We start from the raw sequence: 15,582 nt of genomic DNA on the forward strand, positions 1-15,582 counted from the left end.
AGCGCGAACCACTGCTTTTAACCAGGGCAAGGTGACCGGAAGCATGACCGAATACAAACAGTGTAGCTATTCTCTCCGCAAGGCAATCAAACAGGCTAAGTCCCAGTACAGAGACAAAATCGAGTCGCAATTCAACAGCTCAGACACAAGAGGTATGTGGCAGGGTCTACAGTCAATCACGGATTACAAAAAGAAAACCAGCCCCGTCGCGGACCAGGATGTCTTGCTCCCAGACAGGCTAAACAACTTTTTTGCCCGCTTTGAGGACAATACAGTGCCACTGACACGGCCCCCTACCAAAACCTGCGGGCTCTCCTTCACTGCAGCCGAGGTGAGTAAAACATTTAAACGTGTTAACCCTCGCAAGGCTGCAGGCCCAGACGGCATTCCCAGCCGCGTCCTCAGAGCATGCGCAGACCAGCTGGCTGGTGTGTTTACGGACATATTCAATCAATCCTTATCCCAGTCTGCTGTTCCCACATGCTTCAAGAGGGCCACCATTGTTCCTGTTCCCAAGAAAGCTAAGGTAACTGAGCTAAACGACTACCGCCCCGTAGCACTCACTTCCGTCATCATGAAGTGCTTTGAGAGACTAGTCAAGGACCATATCACCTCCACCCTACCGGACACCCTAGACCCACTCCAATTTGCTTACCGACCCAATAGGTCCACAGACGACGCAATCGCAACCACACTGCACACTGCCCTAACCCATCTGGACAAGAGGAATACCCATGTGAGAATGCTGTTCATCGATTACAGCTCAGCATTTAACACCATAGTACCCTCCAAACTCGTCATCAAGCTCGAGACCCTGGGTCTCGACCCCGCCCTGTGCAACTGGGTCCTGGACTTCCTGACGGGCCGCCCCCAGGTGGTGAGGGTAGGTAACAACATCTCCACCCCGCTGATCCTCAACACTGGGGCCCCACAAGGGTGCGTTCTGAGCCCTCTCCTGTACTCCCTGTTCACCCACGACTGCGTGGCCATGCACGCCTCCAACTCAATCATCAAGTTTGCGGATGACACTACAGTGGTAGGCTTGATTACCAACAACGACGAGACGGCCTACAGGGAGGAGGTGAGGGCCCTCGGAGTGTGGTGTCAGGAAAATAACCTCACACTCAACGTCAACAAAACAAAGGAGATGATTGTGGACTTCAGGAAACAGCAGAGGGAGCACCCCCCTATCCACATCGACGGGTCAGTAGTGGAGAAGGTGGAAAGTTTTAAGTTCCTCGGTGTACACATCACGGACAAACTGAATTGGTCCACCCACACAGACAGCGTCGTGAAGAAGGCGCAGCAGCGCCTCTTCAACCTCAGGAGGCTGAAGAAATTCGGCTTGTCACCAAAAGCACTCACAAACTTCTACAGATGCACAATCGAGAGCATCCTGTCGGGCTGTATCACCGCCTGGTACGGCAACTGCTCCGCCCACAACCGTAAGGCTCTCCAGAGGGTAGTGAGGTCTGCAGAACGCATCACCGGGGGCAAACTACCTGCCCTCCAGGACACCTACACCACCCGATGTCACAGGAAGGCCATAAAGATCATCAAGGACAACAACCACCCAAGCCACTGCCTGTTCACCCCGCTATCATCCAGAAGGCGAGGTCAGTACAGGTGCATCAAAGCAGGGACCGAGAGACTGAAAAACAGCTTCTATCTCAAGGCCATCAGACTGTTAAACAGCCACCACTAACATTTAGCGGCCGCTGCCAACATACTGACTCAACTCCAGCCACTTTAAAAATGGGAATTGATGGAAATTATGTAAAAATGTACCACTAGCCACTTTAAACAATGCCACTTAATATAATGTTTACATACCCTACATTACCCATCTCATATGTATATACTGTACTCTATATCATCTACTGCATCTTGCCATCTTTATGTAATACATGTACCACTAGCCACTTTAAACTATGCCACTTTATGTTTACATACCCTACAGTACTCATCTCATATGTATATACCGTACTCTATACCATCTACTGCATCTTGCCTATGCCTTTCTGTACCACCACTCACCACACTGATCTCATGCCAGCAGCATACCACCCTGTTACCACTGCTGGCTTGCTTCTGAAGCTAAGCAGGGTTGGTCCTGGTCAGTCCCTGGATGGGAGACCAGGTGCTGCTGGAAGTGGTGTTGGAGGGCCAGTAGGAGGCACTCTTTCCTCTGGTCTAAACAAAGATCCCAATGCCCCAGGGCAGTGATTGGGGACACTGCTCTGTGTAGGGTGCCGTCTTTCGGATGGGACGTTAAACGGGTGTCCTGACTCTCTGAGGTCATTAAAGATCCCATGGCACTTATCGTAAGAGTAGGGGTGTTAACCCCGGTGTCCTGGCTAAATTCCCAATCTGGCCCTCAACCATCACGGTCACCTAATAATCCCCAGTTTACAATTGGCTCATTCATCCCCCTCCTCTCCCCTGTAACTATTCCCCAGGTCGTTGCTGCAAATGAGAATGTGTTCTCAGTCAACTTACCTGGTAAAATAACGGTAAAATAAATAAATAAATAAAATAAATTCATATATCTTTATGTACATATTCTTTATCCCTTTACACTTGTGTGTGTATAAGGTAGTAGTTGTGGAATTGTTAGGTTAGATTACTTGTTGGTTATTACTGCATTGTCGGAACTAGAAGCACAAGCATTTCGCTACACTCGCATTAACATCTGCTAACCATGTGTATGTGACTAATAAAATTTGATTTGATTTGATTTGATTTGATTTGACCCTGATCTCTCTTTTGACGAACACATCAAGACTGTTTCAAGGACAGCTTTTTTCCATCTACGTAACATTGCAAAAATCAGAAATTTTCTGTCCAAAAATGATGCAGAAAAATTAATCCATGCATTTGTTACTTCTAGGTTAGACTACTGCAATGCTCTACTTTCCGGCTACCCGGATAAAGCACTAAATAAACTTCAGTTAGTGCTAAATACGGCTGCTAGAATCCTGACTAGAACCAAGAAATTTGATCACATTACTCCAGTGCTAGCTTCCCTACACTGGCTTCCTGTTAAGGCAAGGGCTGATTTCAAGGTTTTACTGTTAACCTATAAAGCGTTACATGGGCTTGCTCCTACCTATCTTTCCGAGTTGGTCCTGCCGTACATACCAATACGTACGCTACGGTCACAAGACGCAGGCCTCCTAATTGTCCCTAGAATTTCTAAGCAAACAGCGGGAGGCAGGGCTTTCTCCTATAGATCTCCATTTTTATGGAACAGTCTGCCTACCCATGTGAGAGACGCAGACTCGGTCTCAACCTTTAAGTCTTTACTGAAGACTTATCTCTTCAGTAGGTCATATGGTTGAGTGTAGTCTGGCCCAGGAGTGTGAAGGTGAACGGAAAGGCTCTGGAGCAACGAACCGCCCTTGCTGTCTCTGCCAGGCCGGTTCCCCTCTCTCCACTGGGATTCTCTGCCTCTAACCCTGTTACAGGGGCTGAGTCACTGGCTTGCTGGTGCTCTTTCATGCCGTCCCTAGGAGGGGTGCGTCACTTGAGTGGGTTGAGTTACTGACGTGATCTTCCTGTCTGGGTTGGCGCCCCCCCTTGGTTTGTGCTGTGGTGGAGACCTTTGTGGGTTATACTTGGCCTTGTCTCCGGATTGTAATGTTGGTGGTTGAGGATTTCCCTCTAGTGGTGCGGGGGCTGTGCTTTGGCAAAGTGGGTGGGGTTATATCCTTCCTGTTTGGCCCTGTCCGGGGGTTTCTTCGGATGGGGCCACAGTGTCTCCTGACCGCTCCTGTCTCAGCCTCCAGTATTTATGCTGCAGTAGTTTATGTGTCGGGGGGCTAGGGTCAGTTGGTTACCTGGAGTACTTCTCCTGTCTTATCCAGTGTCCTGTGTGAATTTAAGTATGCTCTCTCTAATTCTTTCGTTCTCTCTTTCTCTCTGAGAACCTGAGCCCTAGGACCATATGTCAGGACTACCGGGCATGATGACACCTTGCTGTCCCCAGTCCGCCTGGCCTTGCTGCTATTCCAGTTTCAACTGTTCTGCCTGCGGTTACGGAACCCCTACCTGTCCCAGACCTGCTGTTTTCAACTCTTAATGATCGGCTATGAAAAGCCAACTGAGATTTATTCCTGATTATTATTTGACCATGCTTGTCATTTATGAACATTTTGAAAATCTTGGCGCTCTCTAATTTTCTCCTTCTCTCTTTCTTTCTCTCGGAGGACCTGAGCCCTAGGACCATACGTCGGGACTACCGGCCGTGGTGACTCCTTGCTGTCCCCAGTCCGCCTGGCCTTGCTGCTATTCCAGTTTCAACTGTTCTGCCTGCGGTTATGGAACCCCTACCTGTCCCAGACCTGCTGTTTTCAACTCTTAATGATCGGCTATGAAAAGCCAACTGAGATTTATTCCTGATTATTATTTGACTATGCTTGTCATTTATGAACATTTTGAAAATCTTGGCTCTCTCTAATTTTCTCCTTCTCTCTTTCTTTCTCTCGGAGGACCTGGGCCCTAGGACCATGCGTCGGGACTGCCGCCCGTGGTGACTCCTTGCTGTCCCCAGTCCGCCTGGCCTTGCTGCTATTCCAGTTTCAGCTGTTCTGCCTGCGGTTATGGAACCGCCACCTGTCCCAGACCTGTTGTTTTTCAACTCTTGATGATCGGCTATGAAAAGCCAACTGAAAATTATTCATGATTATTATTTGACCATGCTTGTCACTTATGAACATTTTTGAACATCTTGGCATAGTTCTGTTATAATCTCCACCCGGCACAGCCAGAAGAGGACTGGCCACCCCTCATAGCCTGGTTCCTCTCTAGGTTTCTTCCTAGGTTTTGGCCTTTCTAGGGAGTTTTTCCTAGCCACCGTGCTTCTACACCTGCATTACTAGCTGTTTGGGGTTTTAGGCTGGGTGTCTGTACAGCACTTCGAGATATTAGCTGATGTACGAAGGGCTATATAAAATAAAATTGAATTGAATAGTGGGGGGGGGTCTGTAGTGGGGAGGGGAGGGGGGGTTCTGTAGTGGGGAGGGGGGGGGGGTTCTGTAGTTGGGGAGGGGGGTGGTTCTGTAGTGGGGGGGGGGGGGGGGGGGGGGGGTCTGTAGTGGGGAGGATAGGGGGGGTTCTGTAGTGGGGAGGATAGGGGGGGGTTCTGTAGCGGGGAGGGGTGGTTCTGTAGTAGGGGAGGTGTTGGTTCTGTAGTGGGGGATGGGGGGTGGTTCTGTAGTGGGGAGGGAGGTGGGGGGACATGACATCCACCAGACAGACCATATCCATGACACAAGCAGCATTATCTTGGCAAAGGAGAAATGCACACTAACAGCGACATGACTAACAGGGATGTAACTAACAGGGATGTAACTAACAGGGATGTAACTAAGAGGGATGTAACTAACAGGGATGTAACTAACAGGGATGTAACTAACAGGGATGTAACTAAGAGGGATGTGACTAAGAGGGATGTGACTAACAGGAATGTAACTAACAGGAATGTAACTAACAGGAATGTAACTAACAGGGATGTAACTAACAGGAATGTAACTAACAGGAATGTAACTAACAGGAATGTAACTAACATGAATGTAACTAACAGGGACGTAACTAAAAGGGACGTAACTAAAAGGGACGTAACTAGCAGGGACGTAACTAGCAGGGACGTGACTAACAGGGATGTAACTAACAGGGATATAACTTACAGGAATGTAACTAACACTAACAGGGATGTAACTAACAGGGATGTAACTAACAGGAATCTAACTAACAGGAATGTAACTAACACTAACAGGGATGTAACTAACAGGGATGTAACTAACAGGAATGTAACTGACAGGAATGTAACTAACAGGAATGTAACTAACAGGAATGTAACTAACAGGGATGTAACTAATACCAACAGGGATGTAACTAACAGGGATGTAACTAACAGGAATCTAACTAACAGGAATGTAACTAACACTAACAGGGATGTAACTAACAGGGATGTAACTAACAGGAATGTAACTAACAGGAATCTAACTAACAGGAATGTAACTAACACTAACAGGGACGTAACTAACAAGGACATAACTAACAGGGATGTAACTAACAGGAATGTAACTAACAGGGATGTAACTAACACTAACAGGGATGTAACTAACAGGGATGTAACTAACAGGAATGTAACTAACAGGAATGTAACTAACAGGAATGTAACTAACAGGGATGTAGCTAACAGGAATGTAACTAACAGGAATGTAACTAACAGGGATGTAGCAAACAGGAATGTAACTAACAGGGATGTAACTAACAGGAATGTGACTAACAGGAATGTGACTAACAGGAATGTGACTAACAGGAACGTGACTAACAGGGACGTGACCAACAGGGACGTGACTAACGGGGACGTGACTAACAGGGACGTAACTAACAGGGACGTGACCAACAGGGACGTAACCAGCAAGGACGTGACCAAGAGGGACGTGACCAACAGGGACGTGACCAACAGGGGGAGAGGGGAGGGCGAAGACTTTACGTTCCAACAAGACAATGAACCCAAGCATACAGCCAAAGCATCGCAGGAATGGCTTCGGAACAACAATGTGAAAGTGAGTGGCCTTGCCAAAGCCCCAGACTTGAATCCCATTGAAAATCCATGGAAAGACTTGAAGATTGCTGTTCACCACCACTCCCCATTTAACTTAACAGAGCTTGAGAAAATCTGCAAAGAAACATTAGAGAAAATCCCCAAATCTAGATGTGCAAAGTTGATACAGACAACCAAGATGACTCACAGCTGATAGAGATACCCAAGATGACTCACAGCTGATAGAGATACCCAAGATGACTCACAGCTGATAGAGATACCCAAGATGACTCACAGCTGATCGAGATACCCAAGATGACTCACAGCTGATAGAGATACCCAAGATGACTCACAGCTGATCGAGATACCCAAGATGACTCACAGCTGATAGAGATACCCAAGATGACTCACAGCTGATAGAGATACCCAAGATGACTCACAGCTGATAGAGATACCCAAGATGACTCACAGCTGATAGAGATACCCAAGATGACTCACAGCTGATAGAGATACCCAAGATGACTCACAGCTGATAGAGATACCCAAGATGACTCACAGCTGATAGAGATACCCAAGATGACTCACAGCTGATAGAGATACCCAAGATGACTCACAGCTGATAGAGATACCCAAGATGACTCACAGCTGATACAGACAACCAAGATGACTCACAGCTGATACAGACAACCAAGATGACTCACAGCTGATAGAGATACCCAAGATGACTCACAGCTGATAGAGATACCCAAGATGACTCACAGCTGATAGAGATACCCAAGATGACTCACAGCTGATAGAGATACCCAAGATGACTCAAAGCAGTAATTGCCGCCAAAGATGCTTCTACAAAGTATTGACTCAGGGGTGTGAATACTTATATAAAATGTAGATATTTCTGTATTTCATTTTCAATACATTTGAGAAAATGTCATTATGGGGGTATTGTGTGTAGATGGGTGAGAAAAATAAATATATTCAATCAATTTTAAATTCAGGCTGTAACAACAAAGTAGATAAGTGGAATAATGTGTTCAATGATAAATACAATGTCTAAAGTGTGGAATAATACGTGTTCAATAATACACCTAAATATGATAGTTGATCAACAATGACCTTTAACGTGATCAGAGAACATCTAGGTTTTCTCCGCCAAACAGCTAAATTGAACACGGTCCATTCCCTAAGTAGGTATCTCTCCAGATCAGGTGACCATTCATAAAGTCCACCAGCGTGTTATACAGTACGCTGCCTGGTGGAGTTGGCCATGCACCACATTGAGATCAGCGGAGAGATATCCAGCCACGTAAGCATTGTGTCTGTAACAGTAGAGTAGAACCCTTGAAGTCCCGTACTTACACTTCTCATATGATGCAACATCGTCGGGACGTTTCCCTTACGTCGACCAGAACCTGTAGCCTATTCAGAGATACTCTGATATTCAGAAGCAGTTAACGTTTACCATTCAAGCTAAAGCCTCAATGGTAACGATTAGACTTCATCAACCCACTAAATGTGTCTGTGCGTAAAAGTTACGCCACACAGCTAGTTGTTTTCTTTCACACAGCTAGTTGTATCTGTCTGTAATAGCGTAGACTAAATAACGGGATATCAACGCCATAACTTGAACCAAATCCGCGTGTCTGAAATGAAGCGGAAGAACAGAAACCAGATAAGAAGGGTCCGTACTACTCTCCTTTAATCGTCAATTGACCGTCAGCCAGTCAACCACATTTCCACAACCTCGCTGTCTCTTTCAAAAGCCACCGTGTTCACACCACAAAAAGTAGACTATGATAAACGCTGTTTTATTTATTTTTTCTCACCAATAATAATGGCACATGCGCTGAGAAGTCCGATTTCTTTTTTAAGCGTGACTCTATCTGACGGCGAGTCACTGTGATGTTTTCCATTGAGTTCCATCATGGGCTGTTGCGCCTGGTCCGTCTCAGCGCAGCTCTGCCGACTCCTCTCTGTCCCATCCATGTCTGAGGCGCAACTATAAAGAACTGCCTCACTCAGTTCCTTCGCCTGAGCTCATATACAGGATGGATGCACGCCAAGGTCGGTGGACATCACACGCATGCGCGGCGGTAGGACAGTGCGCTTGATTCAAATAGCATGCAAATTGGTTAGTGGTGTAAAATACTTTAAAGTACTAAAGTATATTTTTTTGGGGGGGGGGGTATATGTACTTTACTATTTAGTTATTTTGACTACTTTCACTTCACTACATTCCTAGAGAAAATTATGTATTTTTTACTCCATATATTTTCCCTGACACCCAAAAGTAGTAGTTGTATTTTGAATGCTGAGCAGGACAGGAAAATGGTCCAATTCACACCCTTATCAAGAGAACATCCCTGGTCATCCCTACTGCCTCTGATCTGGAGGACTCACTAAACAGAGAACATCCCTGGTCATCCCTACTGCCTCTGATCTGGAGGACTCACTAAACAGAGAACATCCCTGGTCATCCCTACTGCCTCTGATCTGGAGGACTCACTAAACAGAGAACATCCCTGGTCATCCCCACTGCCTCTGATCTGGAGGACTCACTAAACAGAGACATCCCTGGTCAACCCTACTGCCTCTGATCTGGAGGACTCACTAAACAGAGAACTTCCCTGGTCATCCCTACTGCCTCTGATCTGGAGGACTCACTAAACAGAGACATCCCTGGTCATCCCTACTGCCTCTGATCTGGAGGACTCACTAAACAGAGAACTTCCCTGGTCATCCCTACTGCCTCTGATCTGGAGGACTCACTAAACAGAGACATCCCTGGTCATCCCTACTGCCTCTGATCTGGAGGACTCACTAAACAGAGACATCCCTGGTCATCCCTACTGCCTCTGATCTGGAGGACTCACTAAACAGAGACATCCCTGGTCATCCCTACTGCCTCTGATCTGGAGGACTCACTAAACAGAGAACTTCCCTGGTCATCCCTACTGCCTCTGATCTGGAGGACTCACTAAACAGAGACATCCCTGGTCATCCCTACTGCCTCTGATCTGGAGGACTCACTAAACAGAGAACATCCCTGGTCATCCCCACTGCCTCTGATCTGGAGGACTCACTAAACAGAGACATCCCTGGTCATCCCTACTGCCTCTGATCTGGAGGACTCACTAAACAGAGAACTTCCCTGGTCATCCCTACTGCCTCTGATCTGGAGGACTCACTAAACAGAGAACATCCCTGGTCATCCCTACTGCCTCTGATCTGGAGGACTCACTAAACACACATGCTTGGTTTGTAAAAAAATTCTGAGTGTTGGAGTAAATAAAAATAAAAATATAAAAGATTAATATAAGGAATTTTAAATGAATTATACTTTTACTTTTGATACTTATGTATATTTGATCATTTACATGTACTTCTGATATTTATATAAATACTTTTAGATTTTTTCTCAAGTAGTATTTTCACTTTTACTTTGTGTCATTTTCATAATAAGGTATTTTTTTTTACTTGTACTCAAGTATGACAATTAGGTACTTTTTCCACCACTGCAAATAGTCCCTTTGTCTGGTGGAGAGCTCTGTGGTTCTGTGAGAGCGGGTCACTGCCTACCTGCTCACAGGGTGACTAGAGTACAGATGTTTCGGTGTGTGATGTGGTTCTGCCCTGAGAGAGCGGATCACTGCCCACCTGCTCACAGGGTGACTAGAGTACAGATGTTTCGGTGTGTGCTGTGGTTCTGCCCGGTGAGAGCGGGTCACTGCCCACCTGCTCACAGGGTGACTAGAGTACATATGATTCTGTGTGTGCTGTGGTTCTGCCCGGTGAGAGCGGGTCACTGCCCACCTGCTCACAGGGTGACTAGAGTACATATGATTCTGTGTGTGCTGTGGTTCTGCCCGGTGAGAGCGGGTCACTGCCCACCTGCTCACAGGGTGACTAGAGTACAGATGTTTCTGTGTGTATTTCAAATTAATTTATAAAAATGAATATAAAAGCCATGATATAATGTGATCATAGAACAGAATGTCTTCTAAGAAGGACATTATTCTGTAGATAATAAAACGGTGATAAAATACGGTAGAACTATAGTTTGTTGTCATGTTGCATCATGTTTGCCCAACCGCTACAGAAATGAAAAGGTAATCTCCCACGACAGGAAATGTTCTTTCTTAGGAACATCTCTAGGGCGTGTAACCTGATGAGTTGACTGATGACGTCATGTCAATACTGACTCAAACCAGGGGGGTGTCCCAAATGGCACCCTTTTGCCCCATGGGTCCTGGTTAAAAGCAGGGGACTATGAAGGGAATAGGGTGCCATGCCCTATGGGTCCTGGTTAAAAGCAGGGCACTATGAAGGGAATAGGGTGCCATGCCCTATGGGTCCTGGTTAAAAGCAGGGGACTATGAAGGGAATAGGGTGCCATGCCCTATGGGTCCTGGTTAAAAGCAGGGCACTATGTAGGGAATAGGGTGCCCTGCCCTATGGGTCCTGGTTAAAAGCAGGGCACTATGAAGGGAATAGGGTGCCATGCCCTATGGGTCCTGGTTAAAAGCAGGGCACTATGTAGGGAATAGGGTGCCCTGCCCTATGGGTCCTGGTTAAAAGCAGGGCACTATGAAGGGAATAGGGTGCCATGCCCTATGGGTCCTGGTTAAAAGCAGGGCACTATGAAGGGAATAGGGTGCCATGCCCTATGGGTCCTGGTTAAAAGCAGGGCACTATGTAGGGAATAGGGTGCCATGCCCTATGGGTCCTGGTTAAAAGCAGGGCACTATGAAGGGAATAGGGTGCCATGCCCTATGGGTCCTGGTTAAAAGCAGGGCACTATGAAGGGAATAGGGTGTCCTGCCCCATGGGTCCTGGTTAAAAGCAGGGCACTATGAAGGGAATAGGGTGCCATGCCCTATGGGTCCTGGTCAAAAGCAGGGCACTATATAGGGAATAGGGTACCATGCCCTATGGGTCCTGGTTAAAAGCAGGGCACTATGTAGGGAATAGGGTACCATTTGTAATGCACTCAAGGGCATGATTTATGACTGTTATGCCTGGTATCGATCAAACACTAAGGAGTACTGCTGCCTTCCTGTCTCCTTCACCAGGTAACTTTCCTTTAGTTTCTACAGCAGTACTGCTACCTGCCTGTCTTCTTAACCAGGTAACTTTCCTTTAGTTTCTACAGCAGTACTGCTACCTGCCTGTCTTCTTAACCAGGTAACTTTCCTTTAGTTTCTACAGCAGTACTGCTACCTGCCTGTCTTCTTCACCAGGTAACTTTCCTTTAGTTTCTACAGCAGTACTGCTACCTGCCTGTCTTCTTCACCAGGTAACTTTCCTTTAGTTTCTACAGCAGTACTGCTACCTGCCTGTCTTCTTAACCAGGTAACTTTCCTTTAGTTTCTACAGCAGTACTGCTACCTGCCTGTCTTCTTAACCAGGTAACTTTCCTTTAGTTTCTACAGCAGTACTGTTACCTGCCTGTCTTCTTCACCAGGTAACTTTCCTTTAGTTTCTACAGCAGTACTGCTACCTGCCTGTCTTCTTCACCAGGTAACTTTCCTTTAGTTTCTACAGCAGTACTGCTACCTGCCTGTCTTCTACACCAGGTAACTTTCCTTTAGTTTCTACAGCAGTACTGCTACCTGCCTGTCTTCTTCACCAGGTAACTTTCCTTTAGTTTCTACAGCAGTACTGCTACCTGCCTGTCTTCTACACCAGGTAACTTTCCTTTAGTTTCTACAGCAGTACTGCTACCTGCCTGTCTTCTTAACCAGGTAACTTTCCTTTAGTTTCTACAGCAGTACTGTTACCTGCCTGTCTTCTTCACCAGGTAACTTTCCTTTAGTTTCTACAGCAGTACTGCTACCTGCCTGTCTTCTTAACCAGGTAACTTTCCTTTAGTTTCTACAGCAGTACTGCTACCTGCCTGTCTTCTTAACCAGGTAACTTTCCTTTAGTTTCTACAGCAGTACTGCTACCTGCCTGTCTTCTTAACCAGGTAACTTTCCTTTAGTTTCTACAGCAGTACTGCTACCTGCCTGTCTTCTTAACCAGGTAACTTTCCTTTAGTTTCTACAGCAGTACTGCTACCTGCCTGTCTTCTTAACCAGGTAACTTTCCTTTAGTTTCTACAGCAGTACTGCTACCTGCCTGTCTTCTTCACCAGGTAACTTTCCTTTAGTTTCTACAGCAGTACTGCTACCTGCCTGTCTTCTTAACCAGGTAACTTTCCTTTAGTTTCTACAGCAGTACTGCTACCTGCCTGTCTTCTTAACCAGGTAACTTTCCTTTAGTTTCTACAGCAGTACTGCTACCTGCCTGTCTTCTTAACCAGGTAACTTTCCTTTAGTTTCTACAGCAGTACTGCTACCTGCCTGTCTTCTTAACCAGGTAACTTTCCTTTAGTTTCTACAGCAGTACTGCTACCTGCCTGTCTTCTTCACCAGGTAACTTTCCTTTAGTTTCTACAGCAGTACTGCTACCTGCCTGTCTTCTTAACCAGGTAACTTTCCTTTAGTTTCTACAGCAGTACTGCTACCTGCCTGTCTTCTTAACCAGGTAACTTTCCTTTAGTTTCTACAGCAGTACTGCTACCTGCCTGTCTTCTTAACCAGGTAACTTTCCTTTAGTTTCTACAGCAGTACTGCTACCTGCCTGTCTTCTTAACCAGGTAACTTTCCTTTAGTTTCTACAGCAGTACTGCTACCTGCCTGTCTTCTTAACCAGGTAACTTTCCTTTAGTTTCTACAGCAGTACTGCTACCTGCCTGTCTTCTTAACCAGGTAACTTTCCTTTAGTTTCTACAGCAGTACTGCTACCTGCCTGTCTTCTTAACCAGGTAACTTTCCTTTAGTTTCTACAGCAGTACTGCTACCTGCCTGTCTTCTTCACCAGGTAACTTTCCTTTAGTTTCTACAGCAGTACTGTTACCTGCCTGTCTTCTTCACCAGGTAACTTTCCTTTAGTTTCTACAGCAGTACTGCTACCTGCCTGTCTTCTACACCAGGTAACTTTCCTTTAGTTTCTACAGCAGTACTGCTACCTGCCTGTCTTCTTCACCAGGTAACTTTCCTTTAGTTTCTACAGCAGTACTGAAACTACAGCCCATTCGTTTATGACCTGAATGCAGGAAGACCTATTCAATCCTTATCATTGTGAATCTGTAGCTAGTTATTTTGAAAATAATATAGGCTACTGTTTAACCTTTTACTGCGGTGGGCTAAACCAGAGTCACACAAAGGGATTCTTGGTGATTCTACTTTTGAAACAAAAGTATCCACCTCACACACCTGGCTATGGGCTTAAAGAAGGAAGACACCTGTACCATCAGAGTTGAAATGTATTCATGTTGAGTTTGCATCCCAATATGACACTTTATATATTATATACATCACAGAAGACTGAAATATAACAACACTGTTTGACATAGAAACACCAGAATTTCGTAGTAATAAAAAAAAAAAAAAAATTATAAAATGATGAAAAATCTTAGTAACATTTCACCCATCAGGCCAAAGACGGCCCTTTAGGTCATTGACCGGGCTAAAATAAAAGGGCTAAAATAATCTGCAATGTACAAAATACAGCAGGTATTCTGGCCAATAAACAATGTAATACTCATTGTTAAACGTGTGTCTCTGCAGCATTCAGGTGTGAGCAGGTAGCCAAGCGGTAAGAGTGTTGTAAACCGTATGGCAGCAGGTAGCCTAGCGGTAAGAGTGTTGTAAACCGTATGGTAGCAGGTAGCCTAGCGGTAAGAGTGTTGTAACCCGTATGGCAGCAGGTAGCCTAGCGGTAAGAGTGTTGTAACCGTATGGCAGCAGGTAGCCTAGCGGTAAGAGTGTTGTAAACCGTATGGCAGCAGGTAGCCTAGCGGTAAGAGTGTTGTAAACCGTATGGCAGCAGGTAGCCTAGCGGTAAGAGTGTTGTAACCTTATGGCAGCAGGTAGCCTAGCGGTAAGAGTGTTGTAACCGAATGGCAGCAGGTAGCCTAGCGGTAAGAGTGTTGTAAACCATATGGCAGCAGGTAGCCTAGCGGTAAGAGTGTTGTAAACCGTATGGCAGCAGGTAGCCTAGCGGTAAGAGTGTTGTAAACCGTATGGCAGCAGGTAGCCTAGCGGTAAGAGTGTTGTAAACCGTATGGCAGCAGGTAGCCTAGCGGTAAGAGTGTTGTAAACCGTATGGCAGCAGGTAGCCTAGCGGTAAGAGTGTTGTAACCCGTATGGCAGCAGGTAGCCTAGCGGTAAGAGTGTTGTAAACCGTATGGCAGCAGGTAGCCTAGCGGTAAGAGTGTTGTAAACCATATGGCAGCAGGTAGCCTAGCGGTAAGAGTGTTGTAACCTTATGGCAGCAGGTAGCCTAGCGGTAAGAGTGTTGTAAACCGTATGGCAGCAGGTAGCCTAGCGGTAAGAGTGTTGTAAACCGTATGGCAGCAGGTAGCCTAGCGGTAAGAGTGTTGTAAACCGTATGGCAGCAGGTAGCCTAGCGGTAAGAGTGTTGTAAACCGTATGGCAGCAGGTAGCCTAGCGGTAAGAGTGTTGTAACCGGATGGCAGCAGGTAGCCTAGCGGTAAGAGTGTTGTAACCGAATGGCAGCAGGTAGCCTAGCGGTAAGAGTGTTGTAAACCGTATGGCAGCAGGTAGCCTAGCGGTAATAGTGTTGTAAACCGTATGGCAGCAGGTAGCCTAGCGGTAAGAGTGTTGTAAACCGTATGGCAGCAGGTAGCCTAGCGGTAAGAGTGTTGTAAACCGTATGGCAGCAGGTAGCCTAGCGGTAAGAGTGTTGTAAACCGTATGGCAGCAGGTAGCCTAGCGGTAAGAGTGTTGTAAACCGTATGGCAGCAGGTAGCCTAGCGGTAAGAGTGTTGTAACCGGATGGCAGCAGGTAGCCTAGCGGTAAGAGTGTTGTAAACCATATGGCAGCAGGTAGCCTAGCGGTAAGACTGTTGTAACCGTATGGCAGCAGGTAGCCTAGCAGTAAGAGTGTTGTAACCATATGGCAATAGGTAGCCTAGCGGTAAGAGTGTTGTAAACCGTATGGCAGCAGGTAGCCTAGCGGTAAGA

General features: G+C 46.2%; 1 protein-coding gene across 1 annotated transcript in view; it reads right to left on the reverse strand.

Annotated features, from left to right (window-relative positions):
* Nucleotides 1–8,568, reverse strand: part of LOC129839470 (asc-type amino acid transporter 1-like) — a gene marked incomplete at its 3' end in the record, with an annotated part of 83,797 nt that extends 75,229 nt beyond the window's left edge. Inside the window, 1 exon segment of the mRNA XM_055906949.1 lies at nucleotides 8,377–8,568. Coding sequence (XP_055762924.1) covers nucleotides 8,377–8,536 — 160 coding nt within the window.
* Nucleotides 8,569–15,582: the final 7,014 nt, after the last annotated feature.

Source organism: Salvelinus fontinalis, chromosome 40 (assembly GCF_029448725.1).
Source record: "Salvelinus fontinalis isolate EN_2023a chromosome 40, ASM2944872v1, whole genome shotgun sequence".
Taxonomy (NCBI): Eukaryota; Metazoa; Chordata; class Actinopteri; order Salmoniformes; family Salmonidae; genus Salvelinus; species Salvelinus fontinalis.